Here is a 16512-nt window from a genome sequence, read left to right as displayed (position 1 = left end):
TGTTTAGGTCCTACTCATAGCTTGCAACGCCAGCAAAATCAAATGGCTATGTGTAAAATATGGTTATTTTGTCATCCCCGTCAGACTGAGGTGACATTTCAATAGATGGAGATGAAATCAGTTTGAAACCATCCACATGGAATGTTTTCACAACATTGCAGGTTTGTTTTTTATTTATTTTTTAAGTTATATACATGTTAAGACAAAACATTCCTAAAGTAGGCTAATGTTTATGGAGCATTCTCATAACTTTATTAATATTTGATAGCCTATTATGTTCTCATTACTTCATTACGTTGAGAAAATGTTCTGAGATCAACATTCTCAAATGCTATTTGTACTCAAACGTTCTCATAAACTTAGAATATTAAAAATAAACGTTTAAATAACATCATAATTTCTATATATTTATATTTATATATAAACAACGCCAGAGATAATAGCAAACACTTGTTACAGTCCACTGAGTTGTGTCAGCTCATAATGAAGGGGATCCAGATGTTGCCAGGGTTCTTTGTGAGCACTGGATCCATGCTGATTTACATATTTGACGGAGAATATCTGTGACCTCGTGCTTTCATTGTGTCTGACATCACATGAGAGATGAAGCGCGCAGGAGCTCAGCGTGCAGAAATCTGTGAGAGCAGCGAGAGAAGAAGCACTGCACGCCAACACATGACAAGCCACCGGAGTTAAACACATCATCATGGGGATGGACCGGCGGCGGAGAGCCTCGCTCGCGCTCACCTTGAACTTCCTCGCGCTGATCCTCGCCATATCCGCGCTGACCACCAGCTACTGGTGCGAGGGGAACCGGAAAGTTGCCAAGCCCTTCTGTACCGGACCGGTGACCGTCAAACAGACGCACTGCATTAGATACAACAGCTCGAACATCACCGACAGCCGGCTGGTTCAGTATATCTGGGAGACCGGCGAGGATAAGTTTGTTCTGAGGAAGTTCCACACCGGCATCTGGTTCTCCTGCGAGCAGAACGTCGACCTTGTCGGTAAGGATGCGGCTTTTCATCCCAGCACACCGGCAAACGAGAACCTTCACATTAAGTTATAAACACGTTGTTTCTAAATTAAGTTATTTCTAAACGTCCGTTTTTTATGTAGAAATAAATTTTTGTTTGAACGTCACAGGAACATTCCAAATCGTTATGAGAATACATTTGAATGTTCTTTCATTATTTAAAACACCCAGTTTTCACATTTAAATAATGTTTTTCTTGGTTATGCGAATGTTAGAGGAACATTTCATTCTATCATTTTCAAAACGTTATGAGAATGTTACATTTGAACGTTCTCTCAACGTTTAAAACACCCGTTTTTAACATTTGTAGAATGTTTTTCTAGGTTATTCAAACGTTGGAGGAACATTTCATTGTCATTTTGAAACTGTTATAAAAATGTTATTTCTGAATGTTGTTTTAAATGTTCAAATCGCGCATTAAATTAAAAAAAATAAAAATCTAATAAGAACGTTTCTTGGGTTGACGAACATTCCATTCTGTCATTTTGTAAACGTTATGAGAATGTTACATTTGAACGTTCTCTCAATGTTTCAAACACCCAATTTTTTTACATTTAAATAACGTTTTTCTTGGTTATGCAAACATTAAAGGAACATTACTTTATATCATATATAAAATTACGTTTTGAAAATGGTATGAGAACGTTATGTTGTTATTACTGAAGAATGTTATTGAACAGTTCTGAGAACGTACAGATAACATTCCAACATTCCAAGAATGTAACAATATGTAAAATATTAGTGAAAGCGTTCCCTGTTAGTTGGGTTGGCTTCACCCAAAATCCACCACAGTGTGAATATTCAGCCTTTGAAGTGCTTAACCCTTGTTTTTGCCTTCCTAACATCACTAAATAAAAGATGATGATGACTGTCAAACAAGCCTGTTTCCTTTTTTAAAATTCATTAATGTCAGGGGATGCTGTAGCCTGAATAGCAGCTCAAAAAACTCTTGTTTTCATCGTATAACTTTTTGACAGGTGGTTTGATTTAATTCTGTCTGTCAGTTATTGGACGCACCTCTAAACCTACTGACCTATATCCATATCCATTACTCATTCAGCGAAACACAGCTGTTTTTCTTAGGACTAGCTGTAGTTGTTTGAATAATGCTTTCTTTCTTTCTTTCTTTCTTGGTGTCACTTTACAATAAGGTTCCATTTGTTAATATGGAATATTATAATATAACAATGAAAACATCTACTAATACTTTATTAAAAATCAAAGGCTGTATCTGTTCATAATATTTAATGAAACTGGCATGAACTAACAATGAATAGTTTTTTTTTTTATTTACTAACATTAACAAAAGATGATTAAATGCTGTAACAGTTGCATTGCTCATTGCCAGTTAATATTAGTATTAACTAATAGGACCTTTTTGTAAAGTGTTACCTTTTTTATTTTTCTCACCTGGTGCTTTCATACTGTTTGAAAAAAAACAGTATTTGATATTTCTATTATTTATAAGGATTTATGTATACAGATACAGAATACAGATTTATTCTATTTATTAAGTGTATTTTTGTTCATTTTACAATAAAAACCTGGTAGCAGTGGCTTTTAGAAGTTTTAGAAGTGTTATAAGCACTATAAAATGGCTTTTTGGTGATTTAATGTTGTACAGTTCATAACTGCATGTGATTAAATCATATAATGTTAATATACCAACTTTTTGTTACTGTAAAATGTGATGGAAAGACAATGGAAAACCTTCTGACTTTTCAGAAAGAACATAAAAACAAACACAAACCATCATTCGAGTAACACACATCACACTAAAACAATGCAATAAACATAAAAAAAAAAACTACTTAAAATATATAATAAGCGCTATGAAAAATATATATAATAATGCATATAACCGCAACAAAGAAAACATTAAAATTTATTCTGGAAATCCATAATATTTTACTAAAAGGCTTGTTTTATATACTGTTAAAAAAAAGAGAGAGAGTATGAATTAGCTTACAGTTTACTGACATTAAAAATTACAAATGTTTTTTATACTACAGTATGATATTTTTTACCATAACTCACGACTAACAGGATTTTAAATGATAATTTTTACATTCTTTCTAACATTTTGTTCACACATTAATAATCATGAAGTAAAAACAAACCTCAGTGAGTCTCACACCGTTGTGTTGAATGTCTTTTCCTCTTGCAGGTGAGAAATGCAGAAGCTTCATAAACGTGGCTCCTCCTCATGAGAGAGGTATGTCTGTCACTCTTCATTATGAACTCTGGGGAATATTCAGATTTTGCATGATGTTTTAAATAGGTTGTCGCTCAGGTCCTTAATGAAAGCGGTTCTCCTGATGTCCGCTCTTTTATTTTGCACATGCTGTCTGGAAGTCCAGTCACTTTTAATCAAGCTTGACTTTTTTAATCTTTCTGCCAGCCGTACACCTGCCTCATTCTCATTCATGTAGATATATGAGCATGTCAATATGATTTCATTCTCTCAGCAGGCATCGGCGCCAGCATCTTTAGCACAGTTGTTTCTGAGTGTAATTGATAGATGCATGATCCAAACTAAAGCGCCATCAGATATAATGATAGTTATGCATGATGATGATGACTCTCACTGTAATTCAGTTCATTCTGCACTGACCGTGACAGAGCTGAGGTCTAAATCAAGAGAAATAATCATCTTTAGGTTTTATATCCCTGGAATTGAAACGCATGTATCAGAATAAAGATATTCTTGTGAATTATGGCCATAGAGTTTTATTGATGAGTAATCTGTGCTTATGCATTATGATGAAGTCAGTCTGTGTTCATCTGTGGGTGATACATGTACAATGTGTTCATATATGGCTCAACTACAAATACAATTGTACAATGGGAATTGTAAAAATACAGCTTTGATCACAGCAATAAATAACATTATACAGCATATTCACATGGAAAACTAGACTACATCTTCCACACTTTGGCATTTGTGAGAGTATTGTCATCATCCTCCCACCTAAAGTGCATGTGACAGCATGAAGATTTCCAACGAACTCTATGAAATATGTAGATGCATCCACATGCTTTCAAAGTTGAAATCTCCTTTTAAATCTAGTGTCAAGTTTCTGGTATATAAATATTTCAGCCGCTCCCCGATGGGAGGCCCATCTAAATGAGCCCCAGCGGTTCAGTTTGTCGTTCTCCGTGAGTGTCTGCGGCTCCACATCATCTTAATCAGCGGCTCCATCCGCTTTCTCTCCTCATCTTGATAGAACTGGAGTCTTCCATCCATAATTTCCTCAGGGCCTGTCAGAAATTCCCTCGATACACATCGTTTCTCCCTCTCATATCTTCACAGGTGTTTTGTGGCTCTGCATCGTAGCCGAGTGTCTCTACATCCTACTGCTGGCCACCGGAGGAATCCTCATGTCCATCGAGGTCTGCCATTTTGGAAACGTCATCGATGGACTGAAACTGAATGCCTTTGCTGCCATATTCACAGTCCTGTCAGGTAACATGTTGCGTGTAGGGTGGCATTTCTGTAACACCAAACAACAGAGGATTAAAGGATGATATTTTGATTTTCATGGGCATTTTTAACCTTTATAAGGCCTATTTTTAACCATAGTAAAAAAAGATGTCATATATTTTGTCAGTTCCAATTATATGAAATCCAATTACCAATTAAAAGAAGTCGATATTGATAAAAGCCATCTTTGCACTGCAGAAGTGGCATTTAGATGTATTTACTCTGTTTAATGCAGCTCAGAGATGCAATGAATGCATTTACACTGCAGTTACAATTGCATACATGATGTTAGGAGATTAGTGCATTAAATATAAAATATACTGAATATAGAACTATGAAATTATACTTTAAATATGAAACTAAAACCACGAGTAGGTCTTAACAAGTGGATCATTGATTTGCTCATTTAGAAATTATTTGGAAATGAAGTGCATGACTTGCTGATTTTGGAACCATGTACTAGCGTACTATTACTATTTCTGCCATAAAAAGATGCTAAAATAGTAGTATATTATAGTAATATTAAAATAGTAGTATATTAGTATAGTAATAGTAGTAGGGTAAATGTACCTATTAAGCTCACCAAAATCTACATTGACACATTTTTAGCGCACAAGATATTGGTTTCAGTACAAAAAGTTATGTTAAAATAAAATATTAATCTCTCACACAAAAATATTTAATTTTATTTTAAATGCCAAAAGCATTTCAATTAAGATATTCATCATTAAATCCAAAAAGTCCGGCTGTTCTTAATGGATACATTTTTGGGTACACCCCTGTTCCCATTAAGCTCATATCATGTTTTATTAAAAATTATTGTTTTGCGTCATTTAAGCACACTGCAACATCTAGACTAGTCCATGTTCAGCTAAGTAACACATATTCAAAAATCAAATAACACAAGCCAATAAAACATTTAATTCATGGGGATGAACACAGAAATTAACCTCATTCAGAAACCTCTTTAAATGGATGTCAATTTATCTATAGTCTCTTAAGGCTGGAATACACTACATGATTTTTGCCCTGAATATCCACAGATTTACAGTCTGGAGAAGTTGAGGCTAGTTGCCAAAGATCAGAGCCAGTCTGCAGATTTGAGTTGACAAAATCCATAGAAAATCGATTAACTTAACTTAAAGTGACAACCATCAGTTAATATTTAAAGTGTGTTTATGAAGTATTTACATAGACGTTCAATGTGGAAGAGCTTAATGAGAGCACACTGAGCTTAATTGGAGCAGCAACCATTTTTAATAAATGTCATGTAATATTTATTAAAATAACAGGATTTTTGCTAAATAAATAGTGTAGGTCATGTATTACGTTCATACATATTTTAATATAAACAACTATTATTAGCAATATCTATGAAATTATACTTTTTCTTATTGATGTCACACTGAAGCTGATAGTAGTGCACCCTTTAAGCTCACCTTAAAATAATATGAAATCTTTAAAAATTACAGCAGTGCAAAACCACAGACAGCAATAAAATGTCAATTTATAATATTATGGAAGTAAAAGTACAAGCCAGTAATGCCTGTGAGGTAATATGTTAGCGTAGCACGCAATCTTATCCAGCTAGTCAGCTAACTGTGTTCTGTAGCATCTGCGCTGTGTTGCTAAAACTATCTTTTGGATCTAATGTCATTATTTCCCACATCCAAGTTCCAGATTATAATATGCAAAAGTTTGAACATTAATCTCTTAATTTTACAATAAGTAGTGAAACTTACCCAAAATAAAGGCTTAAACATCTAAAAAAATGCACATTTAATTGGTGAGAGTTTTTAGACAGCTTTCAGAATGACCACCAGACAGTGTGAGCACATGGAGACTCATATCTCAGTTTGCAATGATCTGATTGACCTGAAATTACCCGAGGTATCTAGTAACAAACACATCAATTGGTTAAGACATCAAGTAGGATAATGAATAATTTTTTCTTTTTATAATCTGAGCTCAAATATGGAAGTGTGCTTAATGGGTACATAAGCTTAATATGTACGTTTACCCTATATTAGTTATTCGAATTTAGGAGCTGTTTTTATGAATGGCTTATTGAATTATTGACTGAATTGATTTGTTCAAACACAGTGGATCGGTGATGCAAAGACTGTTGAGCATAGCAACAGAGCAAAACAGTCCATACTGACAATATTGTGTCAAAATTGAACATCACTACATAATGACTTGAACATAACATTATCAGATTTATTTATTTATTACATAGCGTTGTAGAAAGTATAAAATAGCAATCTTAAAATGAGGACAAAAGGCAAACATCTGACTATGGTCACACTAGTTGTATATGATCAGCATGTGCTTGATGTCGTTGTCTCTGAATATGATGCTAATGTTTGAGTGATCATCTTTTGTCAGGCTCTACCTTTCAAAGGTCAAGACACTCTTTGTGATTCTGTCCACATTCAAACCATATTGGTTTTGTATTACCAATTAAGAAAATCAAAAACAGGTCTAGCAAATGTCCCTCTTCTATAGCTATAGCAATGCTTTAAAGGCCACTAACAGCAGTCCTCATGGAGATGCATTACTGGTCGATGTCTATCTACCTGCAGGCTGTCCTCTGCCTGGTTTTTTGTGGCGAATGTCTTTGCATTTATGTGGTATCAGAGCCCTATCTGTTCCCCAGATACATACAAAAACATCCGGCTCAAAATCCCATATAAGCCTCACAGTATTGGTTAGCAGTACTCTTGAATGTCATCCAGGCTATTTTTGACAGTTCCACAATTTAAGGGTTTATGGCGACATATGCGTCGAAATTCAATCTGCTTAAATCCTACTCTACTCTACTTATTTATATATTTCAGTGTAGCATTGACTATGCAAGTCCATTGTATGGAGGGGGAGTAGCATTGTACAGCCAATATCCTTCATTTATGTTATTATTATTATTATTATATCTATATATTATAATAGTTTTAATCTTATGTTGCATTAAAGGAGACATACTACTACTACAACAACAATTACTACTACTAATAATAATTAATTACAAAAATTAATTAATTATATTAATAGAAAGATATTGTCATTGTGACTATTTATATTATTATATTATATTACATTATATTATATTGGCCTTAGCTAGGCTTTTAAAAAGAGGGAGGGGGGCTGCTATAATAACCCCTATATATACAACTCATTATATACACTATAAACACTTTAAAAGAGACCAAAATGACTTTTGTGAAAGAAGCTTTTTCTGTTTTAGAGGGATGACCATTTTTAAGTCATACCCTATTTATTGCATCAAGATTTGTTAATACTTATAGTTAGGGGTGGATAATTTTATCAGTTTATTATTTACGCAACAATACATATTGCTGTTATAGTTTTTATAGCTGATCATTTTGTCTAGTGCTCTTATGAATGTTTATAGCGTGATTTGTGAAAGATTTACTACTGCTAATTAACTACCATACTGAATGACTTAGCATAGACTTTTTCATGGCTAGTGTTTGCGTATTTCATTTCATTCTGTAACCTACTTGTTCTACAGATCTGTGTACTAGTATGGTAGTGTTAACTGCTACCGTTTCTGACAGCAACAGTGATAACGTTTATGATATGTTTTTGCATTGGCCTTACTGAATGTGCTATCCTGTCAGCAATAACCTGTCCATGGGCTTTTTTGATTACTGTCAGTTTAAGTGCCGGTGATGCAGTGTTGTCAGACATTGCTATTAAAACAAACAGAAAAATAAACCAAAATTACTTCAAATCTTTAATAAATAAGAGAAGATAAGGACATCGCTAACCCTATACTGGAACTTCCTACTTTATTAACTTTCTAAAGTGTCAAATTAAGTGGAAAAGACAAGCCCAAAAACGCGTATAATAGCTGGATCTGGCAACACGGGGGGCTGCGCCCGCACCCTCACTCACAGCACTCTCAAGTTCACTCCGCCAGCGTCTCGCAGCGATCATTTTCATTCCACGGATGCTAAACATTCTTGCAAACTGTCTAAACTGAATTATACATATCATGCACACATCCATATGAGTTTAACAGCAAATTAGTCATTCAGAGAACAAATTTTATTTTTGAACATGAAAAATTTACCGAGGTCCGGACCTCGGTGCCCTCATAGCTGGCTGCGGGCCTGATTACATTTGAAAGACAAATATCATACTTTTCACTCCACTACATTTCTATCAAGGTCCTCAAAGTAGAAAGTCTTTACTATGTAGCAGCTTTGAAAGTCAATGGGTGATTTTTTTCATCTCTAAAATTCTTTTTTGACAGCATATGAGTAATCATTTTTCTAGGGTTACTTGAAGTGATTTCCCAGCATTTTTGAACACTGACTAGTTGCAAATGTGATATTTCTTTACAACAGTTCAATAATAAGAAGTTAATATTGTGGTATATATTAGACACAATATTGTATAGATTATGCAAAATCCACCGAACAACTGTTGTGCATCTCCTAACAAAGCACAGCAGGTGTTTGTCTTGAAGTAGCTCTGCACAGACCTTTCTGTGTATGACATCAAAGTACCGCAAAAGTGATTGTCAAATAAATCTTGCTGTTTTGCTTTTTTATTAAAGCAGTGTTGATTTTGTAAAGTTATAGAGTTACAGTTGTGTTGCTGGGTTTTAAAGCAGGTTTAATTTTTTTCTTATCAGTCCTTATTTACAGCAATTTCAGTGTCCACTCGGTTTAAATGCGGATAAATGGCTACAAGTAGATGTGTGTGCACTCTGCTAGAGCTGTGTGAGATCACTACCATGCTGCTTTTGTGTGGGTGATTTCGTAGGGCTGTTAAATCAAATGTTTGTGTGTGTGTGTGTGTTTGTGTGTGTGCATGTTTATGTGGTTTATGAGGACACAAATTTGTATAATGACATGGGTATGACAGAGGTATTACAATATGAAGGTGGTTTATGAGGACACTGCCTATGTCCCCGTAATTCAAAAGGCTTAAAAAACATACTAAATTGTGTTTTTTTGAAAATCGAAAAATGCACAAAGTCTCCTGTGAGGGCTAAGTTTAGGTGTAGGGTTGGTGTAGGGCAATAGCACACACAGTTTGTTCAGTATAAAAACCATTACGCCTATGGAGAGTCCCCATAAACCACAAAAACCAACGTGTGTGTGTGTGTGCGTGTGTGTGTGTGTGTGTGTGTGTGTGTGCCAACTCATTTAATTTCTAACATTTAATATCAGTTTTTCACATTCTAAAAACTCTTTACTCTCTTTACTTTATTCAATAGGTGCAATATATTGTAAGTTGCTTCAGAGGCATAAGGTATTGCAAGCATTACATACAACAATAATAAAACTGACATTTTAAAAAAAGAAATTTACTTTTGGCACTTAAGTACTTTTGCACTTTTACTTAAGTAAACATCTGTCTTTACAACTTTAATTTGTAATGTAGTATTTGACCAGCAGTATCTGTACTTTCACTCAAGTAATGGAGTTGTGAACTTTGTCCGCCTCTGATTAAATTATTATAACATCATACCTTTAAAAATATATAATAATACATTGTATCCTATCTCATTACATTACAGACAAGACATAATAATAATAATAATTAATATTAATAATAAAGGTAAGATATTATCAACTTTGACTATTTCATATTATGTACTCTTCATTATGTTATATTAATTATATTATATTCACTATTCACATTATATTATAATATATTATATTATCATTGTGATTATATTATCCTCAGAAGACTCTGATTTAGGAAAGATTTAGTCTATTTTCATGTCGTTACATTGTGTAGAGCATTAGAAATTATTATTATTTTTTTTTTTTTTTTTATATTTCATTCATATGTTATGCCATGTACTTGGTAGAGGACACTGGGACTCAATTTAGCCATGAATGAACATGCATAGGAAAAAACAATAGATTTTTTTTTTTCACCAATATATTTTTAGGTTTCAGGATTTTTTTTATACCAAACTTTTTATAAAGATGATTCTCAACTGTTATAACAGAATGATTTTATATACCATTTTTCTTTATGCAAAATGTGTGTAAAATGGCCATAAACGGGATTTCCCATTATATAAAATATATCTATAAACTGTATCTAATTTGCATATTAATGTGTTTTTGGGGCAACATGTAATGAAAAAAGAAGTGTAATAATGGGGTAATAATTGACAAGATTTTCATAATAATATATAATATTTCATAGGAATATTGAAATATATTTTCTTTCCCTATTCATTTGTTGTGTCTCCCAAAATGCATAATAAATATGCTTTTAGTCCCGGCGTCCTCAACTGAGGACATATGTATGAAATTGATGTCCTGTTCTTAACAGAAAGTCATATTTTGATTTGAAACCCCATAACATTTTTCTGAGATGTTGATTTATGACAAACAGTTTAAAAATTAGTCAGATTTAAATGATAATTACAAAATATTATCATATATCCATAAGAGTGTTACATTTGATCACTAAATTAATGTCAGTCATTTTTGAAGACCAAGGAGAGGGAGTGGTCATGGTGAACGTCCAAACATTTAGTGTCTCTGAAAAGCCTTGAATGTGCTCTTTACAGGACATCCAGACTTAAAACTGTGGCATGTATATTCTCAGAGAAATTCACTAAAATATAAGGACGCAGGGTCTCAGGAGGCTATATTATATTATATTATATTATATTATATTATATTATATTATGCCAAAGTGTAATAATAATAAAAAAGTAATAATATCTTCCTTTGTAAAAAAATTCCTATCAATTAATATTATACATTACCTTCTACACACTTCAGGATTACTATTGAATGTTTGCACATCACATTTATTGGTATTAAAATTCATACCTCCCATATCATAAAAAAATACACTTCTGTATTTAAATGAGGCTTTGACCGGCCTTAATGTGTGTCAAACACAGAGTAAGATTGCTGAGAGACCTTTTGTGTCACGTTAGAGTTTTATTATTGCATAAAGGCTGAGGGATGAACTTACGGCCCACTGTCATCTCTTTCTTGAGCTTCATGATAGAGCGGGATCATGAACGCCGGGCATCATGGGAAGGGAGCTACAACCTCAATTAGCTTCTGTCTTCATTTGACTCAATCAACAGAAGAGAGCAGTCGACTGCATTCTTAACACACCAGACGTTTAGATGCAGTGAAGCATTAAGTACGTGATGTATATTGAAAAGTTTTAAGTTTAATGCACTTTGTCACAGAGATAATTATGTTTTGTGACTCTAATAACCCATTACCTTTACTTGATTTAAGTCATATTTCAATGCTGTTGTAGATTAAAGTCTTTAGACCAGTAGAAATCACCAAATATAACCTTACTTTATTGCACAATACCAATAAACATTTTGCATGTTCCTAAAGTAAATGGATATGTAGGCGAAAATGATAATTTTGTCATAATTTGCTTATCTTTGTGTTGTTCCAGACCTGCATGATTTTTAATAATAATAATAATTATAACATTATTGTTATGGGATCTTATGGTTGTAGAGAACATAAAATAAATGACCAGGAGAACGAAAGTAGCATCAACACACTATATCCATTTATTAAACATTAAACTCAGACAAAGACAAAGGGAGAACTGAGGACTTATAAAGGAACAAGAACAAAAGAGCAAACAAGATGATTAATATAAAACAGGTGAATGGAATAAACCATGATTAACTAAACTAGGACAGGAAAAAACAAATAAGGGCAAACAGGAACTAAACGGAAACCGACACGTGACAATTATATTATGAAATGAATCGTGATTAATCCTGTCAGGATCTTGGACCTGTTTTTGTTGTGTTTTGCTCCCCATGTGTTCTGTGACCCAGTTTCTCCCTCATGTTAATTGTTAATTTGATCCCAGGTGTGTCTCCTTAGGTCCCTCGTTATCCTGTGTTTATAAGCCCCAGTCCTTTCAGTTAGTTTTGTCGGTCGTTGAATTGTCATCCCTGTCCGTGATGTGTTTCCTGTGCCTCCCATGCTCCTAGTTGGATTAAAGATTCTCGTGTTTGTGAATTCCTCGTCTCCTGGTCTCCGTGTCTTCGTGCTCCCGGGCAGAGTTGTAACAAATCTGTAACATATAGATGAATCCTTAAAGCTACAAAAGTTTTTGATTTCCCCTTTTTCTTTTGTTCTTTGATTTAACAGCAGCTGAGTTATTGGGTTATTTGGCTGCTGCTGTGACATGGATCTGACACGCATGCTCGTATTTTCATTTGTGCTTTAACTCTTTCCCTGCCAAACACAGAATTTTCCATTATTTATGAGAAAATGCTTCCCTGCCAAACATGGAATTTTCCGGGCTTCCTCATTCTCGCTGCTATATGCTCAGGGGCGCTATTACGCATCTCCTGAATGAGTCTAGAATGTGCAGATCAAAAACACAGACGAGGAAGATGCAGAAACTCGTATGTATGCATATGCATATAAAAAATAATGCGATCATCAACAATAAACAGCATATAAATGAAAACTGACTAATGTTACAAAGTGAAATCTCCATCCAGGAAGTGGCAAAGGACTGTGCAAGCTTTGGGGGTGCTTATGGAAGTGATCTACTGCATCTTTGCTTTGATCATTGTACAGAATATGATCCAAATGTAGTATATGATAAAAATGTGATTTTCTAATTTTTGCTCAAAATGTTGCTTTTTTAATGAAACCTACCTACATTCAAGTGTTACTAAAAAAACAATGCTTGAAGCTAGAATAAAACAGATTTTTTTTGTTGTTGTTTAAAAGTAGAGGGTCTGTTCTTTATTTTCATGTATTGCATGTTCAGATATTCATACAACAAAATATTCTGGGGGCAATGAAATTTTAGTGAAAAACATCAAAAATGCTGGCGGTGGCTGGCAACTTTTTTCAAAAACATTGGTGGTGAAAGAGTTCATATGAAACGGTTAACAAGCGCTTTTTATTGTTATTATTCACTAGTGTGTGTTCGTGAAGATGTCTGCATACAAGCGGATCGCTGCAGTTGTCATGGAGACATGAGGGTTATCGGTCACACAAGCGTGTGAGGATTTAGATGGACATGATACTATAAGAGACACAAACCGCTTTTTATAGGGAGTCTGAAAGCTCAGACTGTCTCTTTCAGGTTGCTTTTGTTGTTTTTCCACTCGATTCTGTGATTTGGCTTTATTGAGTGGATGTGTGGTGCCTCAGTATGCAGACTTAGTGAGCTGTAAATAATGTGTAATTTACCTCTGTCCTTGCTATTTCTGGTGAGGTGACTTTGATTGTCCGGACTGCAGGTCTGACGCTGTTGATTATGTCCAGTTTGCCATGTGACCAGAGCATTTAGACTGCTTTCACTTCCACATAATGACACCATTAAGCAGAAAAGCCTGACCTGTGCCGCTACTGCTAACACACACTCATTCATTCATTCATTCACAAAGATTTCCTAGCATGTCCTCTGATTGACATTGAGTGAAAACTGCATTCAAATGAGATTATTCAACTGTAAACATCCATATATACGAGATGAGAATCCTCTAATTATTGATTAACACAGTCAATGCATTGAGATTAAACACATATAATATATAAATAACATATATAACATAGATGAATAGCTATGCTATAATTTAGTTTTTTAATTTGGTCATTTCCACTGAATCAGATTTATTAGATTTAGTCAGTCAATTAGTCAATCTAACATTGTGTCTCCGGAAACGAGTGATCTTTGACACTGTATTATGTTGAATATCACATTTTTGTGTCTGTTTGTTAATGACAAATTTGTGGATGCATTCATGTTTTTGGACTTTAGTTTTTGTTTTGAAATAATTGGTACTAGAGTGGCATGTTGTTACTAGTGTTATTATTTTTTATTTACAGGGTTATTCAGTAATCCCATGCAACAGAGGTGCAGACTTTGTTATTCATTTAAACCTAAAGGCTAATTGAGTGAAAACATTTCACTTTGCATTCATAGTGTGGCTATTATGGCATATCCTCAACTACATTATGGACAATTAAAGATGTAAATATTCATAAGCCTGTATATAAGTCATAGAATAAATGATCATTTTCCATTTTGTGCTTTCACAACTAAATTAGGAAGTGTTTCTATTTATTTCCTAATAACATGTTGGCTGATGCATCATCATCCTGCACATGATAAACATCTACATATTTTACACTTTAAATTTAAATGCACATTGTTCTGGGGGATCTTTCCCCAACTTACACACACACACACATAGGGAACCATGAAAGCATTGTAATCAGTGTCAAAACACCCCCTTTTAATGAACAGGTTTGGCTATTTCAGCAAAAAATGAAGTATACAGCTATGAAATCCGCTTAGACCAACATTTCTAATAGAACTAGGCATTCATTTTCATGACAATACCCCTATTTATACCTTGTCAATACCTCAAGGTATATTCTCTGAAAGCACGCTTTACACAATGTTGCTGCTCAAGTGAATCTTTTTTGTTTCATTTTTTAATATTTGTTCGGACTTTCTATTATGGTTTCTTTGTTTTTCTATTATTTTGTATATTTTCTGAATTAGAAAATGTCCATTAGATTAGTGTTAGATGTAGTTCATCATGTGGATCTGCAGGATTCTGTGGAGTGTGTTTGAGGTGCAGTGTTACATGAGTGTGTGAGATGCTGCTGGTGTTCTTCTATGCCGTGGTTCATCACTGCCTCCTGCTGATGACAGAGGGATCAGTCTGTAACAGTGTTTGTCTGTGCTCTGGTTTACAGGTCTCCTTGGTATGGTAGCACACATGATGTTCACTACAGCGTTCCAGCTGACCGTCAGTCTGGGCCCGGAGGACTGGAAGCCACAGAACTGGGACTACAGCTGGTCTTACATGTACGTTCTCTCATGTCATGCTTTCTGTTGTCTAGGTTTAATAAGCATTAGAATGAAGCCCAGGGATGCACGTCTTGGGGTTTTTAACTGCTCTGGAAACAATACACTGCAAATGCAAAACCAATATTAACAATTCTTGAATGTGAGCTCAAAAAATAAAATAAAAATATAATATAGTGTAATGATTATTTAACCAAGAAAGTGCAACAGGGTCATGAATTTACATTTGATTTAAAAAAAAAAAAAAACAACTTTGAGGACTTTGCCTCCTCATTTCAATATATATATATATATATATATATATATATATATATATATATATATATATATATATATATACACACACACACAGATTACAGAATAGGCTTCTAAAGGTTGTTTGCAACAACTTGTGTATTATTAGTTCCAAGATGCATGTTTTTTGGGTCTCGCAGGTCTATAATCTGTCCTTAATGATGCCTGATTGTTTAATACCTATGACAGATGTTGATTTAAAACCCTCTTGACGTTTTTCCTCCAGCTTGGCTTGGAGCTCCTTCACCGCCTGCATGGCCTCCTCCGTCACCACCATCAACAGATACACTAAGACTATTCTGGAGTTCAAACACAAGCGAAGGAACATTGAGAAGAACCTGAAGATCAAGCAGAAGCTGCTGGACCTGGACTCTCCAGACCAGGTGTGGGACATGTACATCAGCTCCGTCCCCAGCACGGCTGAGGAGTTTCTGGACCTGTCCAGTTCTGGACGCAAGCTCTCCGCCAACTCAGTCTTCCTGGACCTCAACGACCTGCCGTCTCCACAAGAAGAGGAGTACTGCTGAAGCCGGTCATCGTCTACATCACGCTCCTCTAGTGTCATTCACTGACTCTGACAGCCGTGGAAGCTTTGATTGGAGGTGATGCGTTGAGATTATATAACTGTTGCATAATGTTTGGTTTGATGTTGTGCTGGTGTCTGAAGGTGATGCTGTGAGTTTTAGTTTGTTATTAATGTGCTGCTGACATTGTATGCGTAAAACATATTCTGGAACCAGACCTGCGACGAATGAACGACTTTCCTCAATCCTAGAGGATAAAATGTGACACAAGGCATTTTCTAAAATCTAACCATTGAAACTGCATTAGATATATTCCCATTTTCTGAGAGCCA

The 16512-nt window shown here is 34.7% G+C and overlaps 1 protein-coding gene across 1 annotated transcript; it reads left to right on the top strand.

The window, feature by feature from the left end:
* Positions 1–706: 706 nt before the first annotated feature.
* LOC306852117 (germ cell-specific gene 1-like protein) lies at positions 707–16183 on the top strand (the record flags this gene model as incomplete). The annotated part of the gene is made up of 5 exons (XM_079388768.1): positions 707–1007; positions 3204–3251; positions 4350–4502; positions 15251–15362; positions 15883–16183. The coding sequence occupies 5 exons, from the start codon at positions 707–709 to the stop codon at positions 16181–16183; spliced, it is 915 nt and encodes a 304-aa protein (XP_079244894.1).
* Positions 16184–16512: the final 329 nt, after the last annotated feature.

Source organism: Barbus barbus, assembly GCF_936440315.1.
Source record: "Barbus barbus genome assembly, chromosome: 32".
Classification (NCBI taxonomy): domain Eukaryota; kingdom Metazoa; phylum Chordata; class Actinopteri; order Cypriniformes; family Cyprinidae; genus Barbus; species Barbus barbus.
Note: the sequence above shows the minus strand (reverse complement) of the source record. Positions and strands in the feature narration are given on the sequence as shown.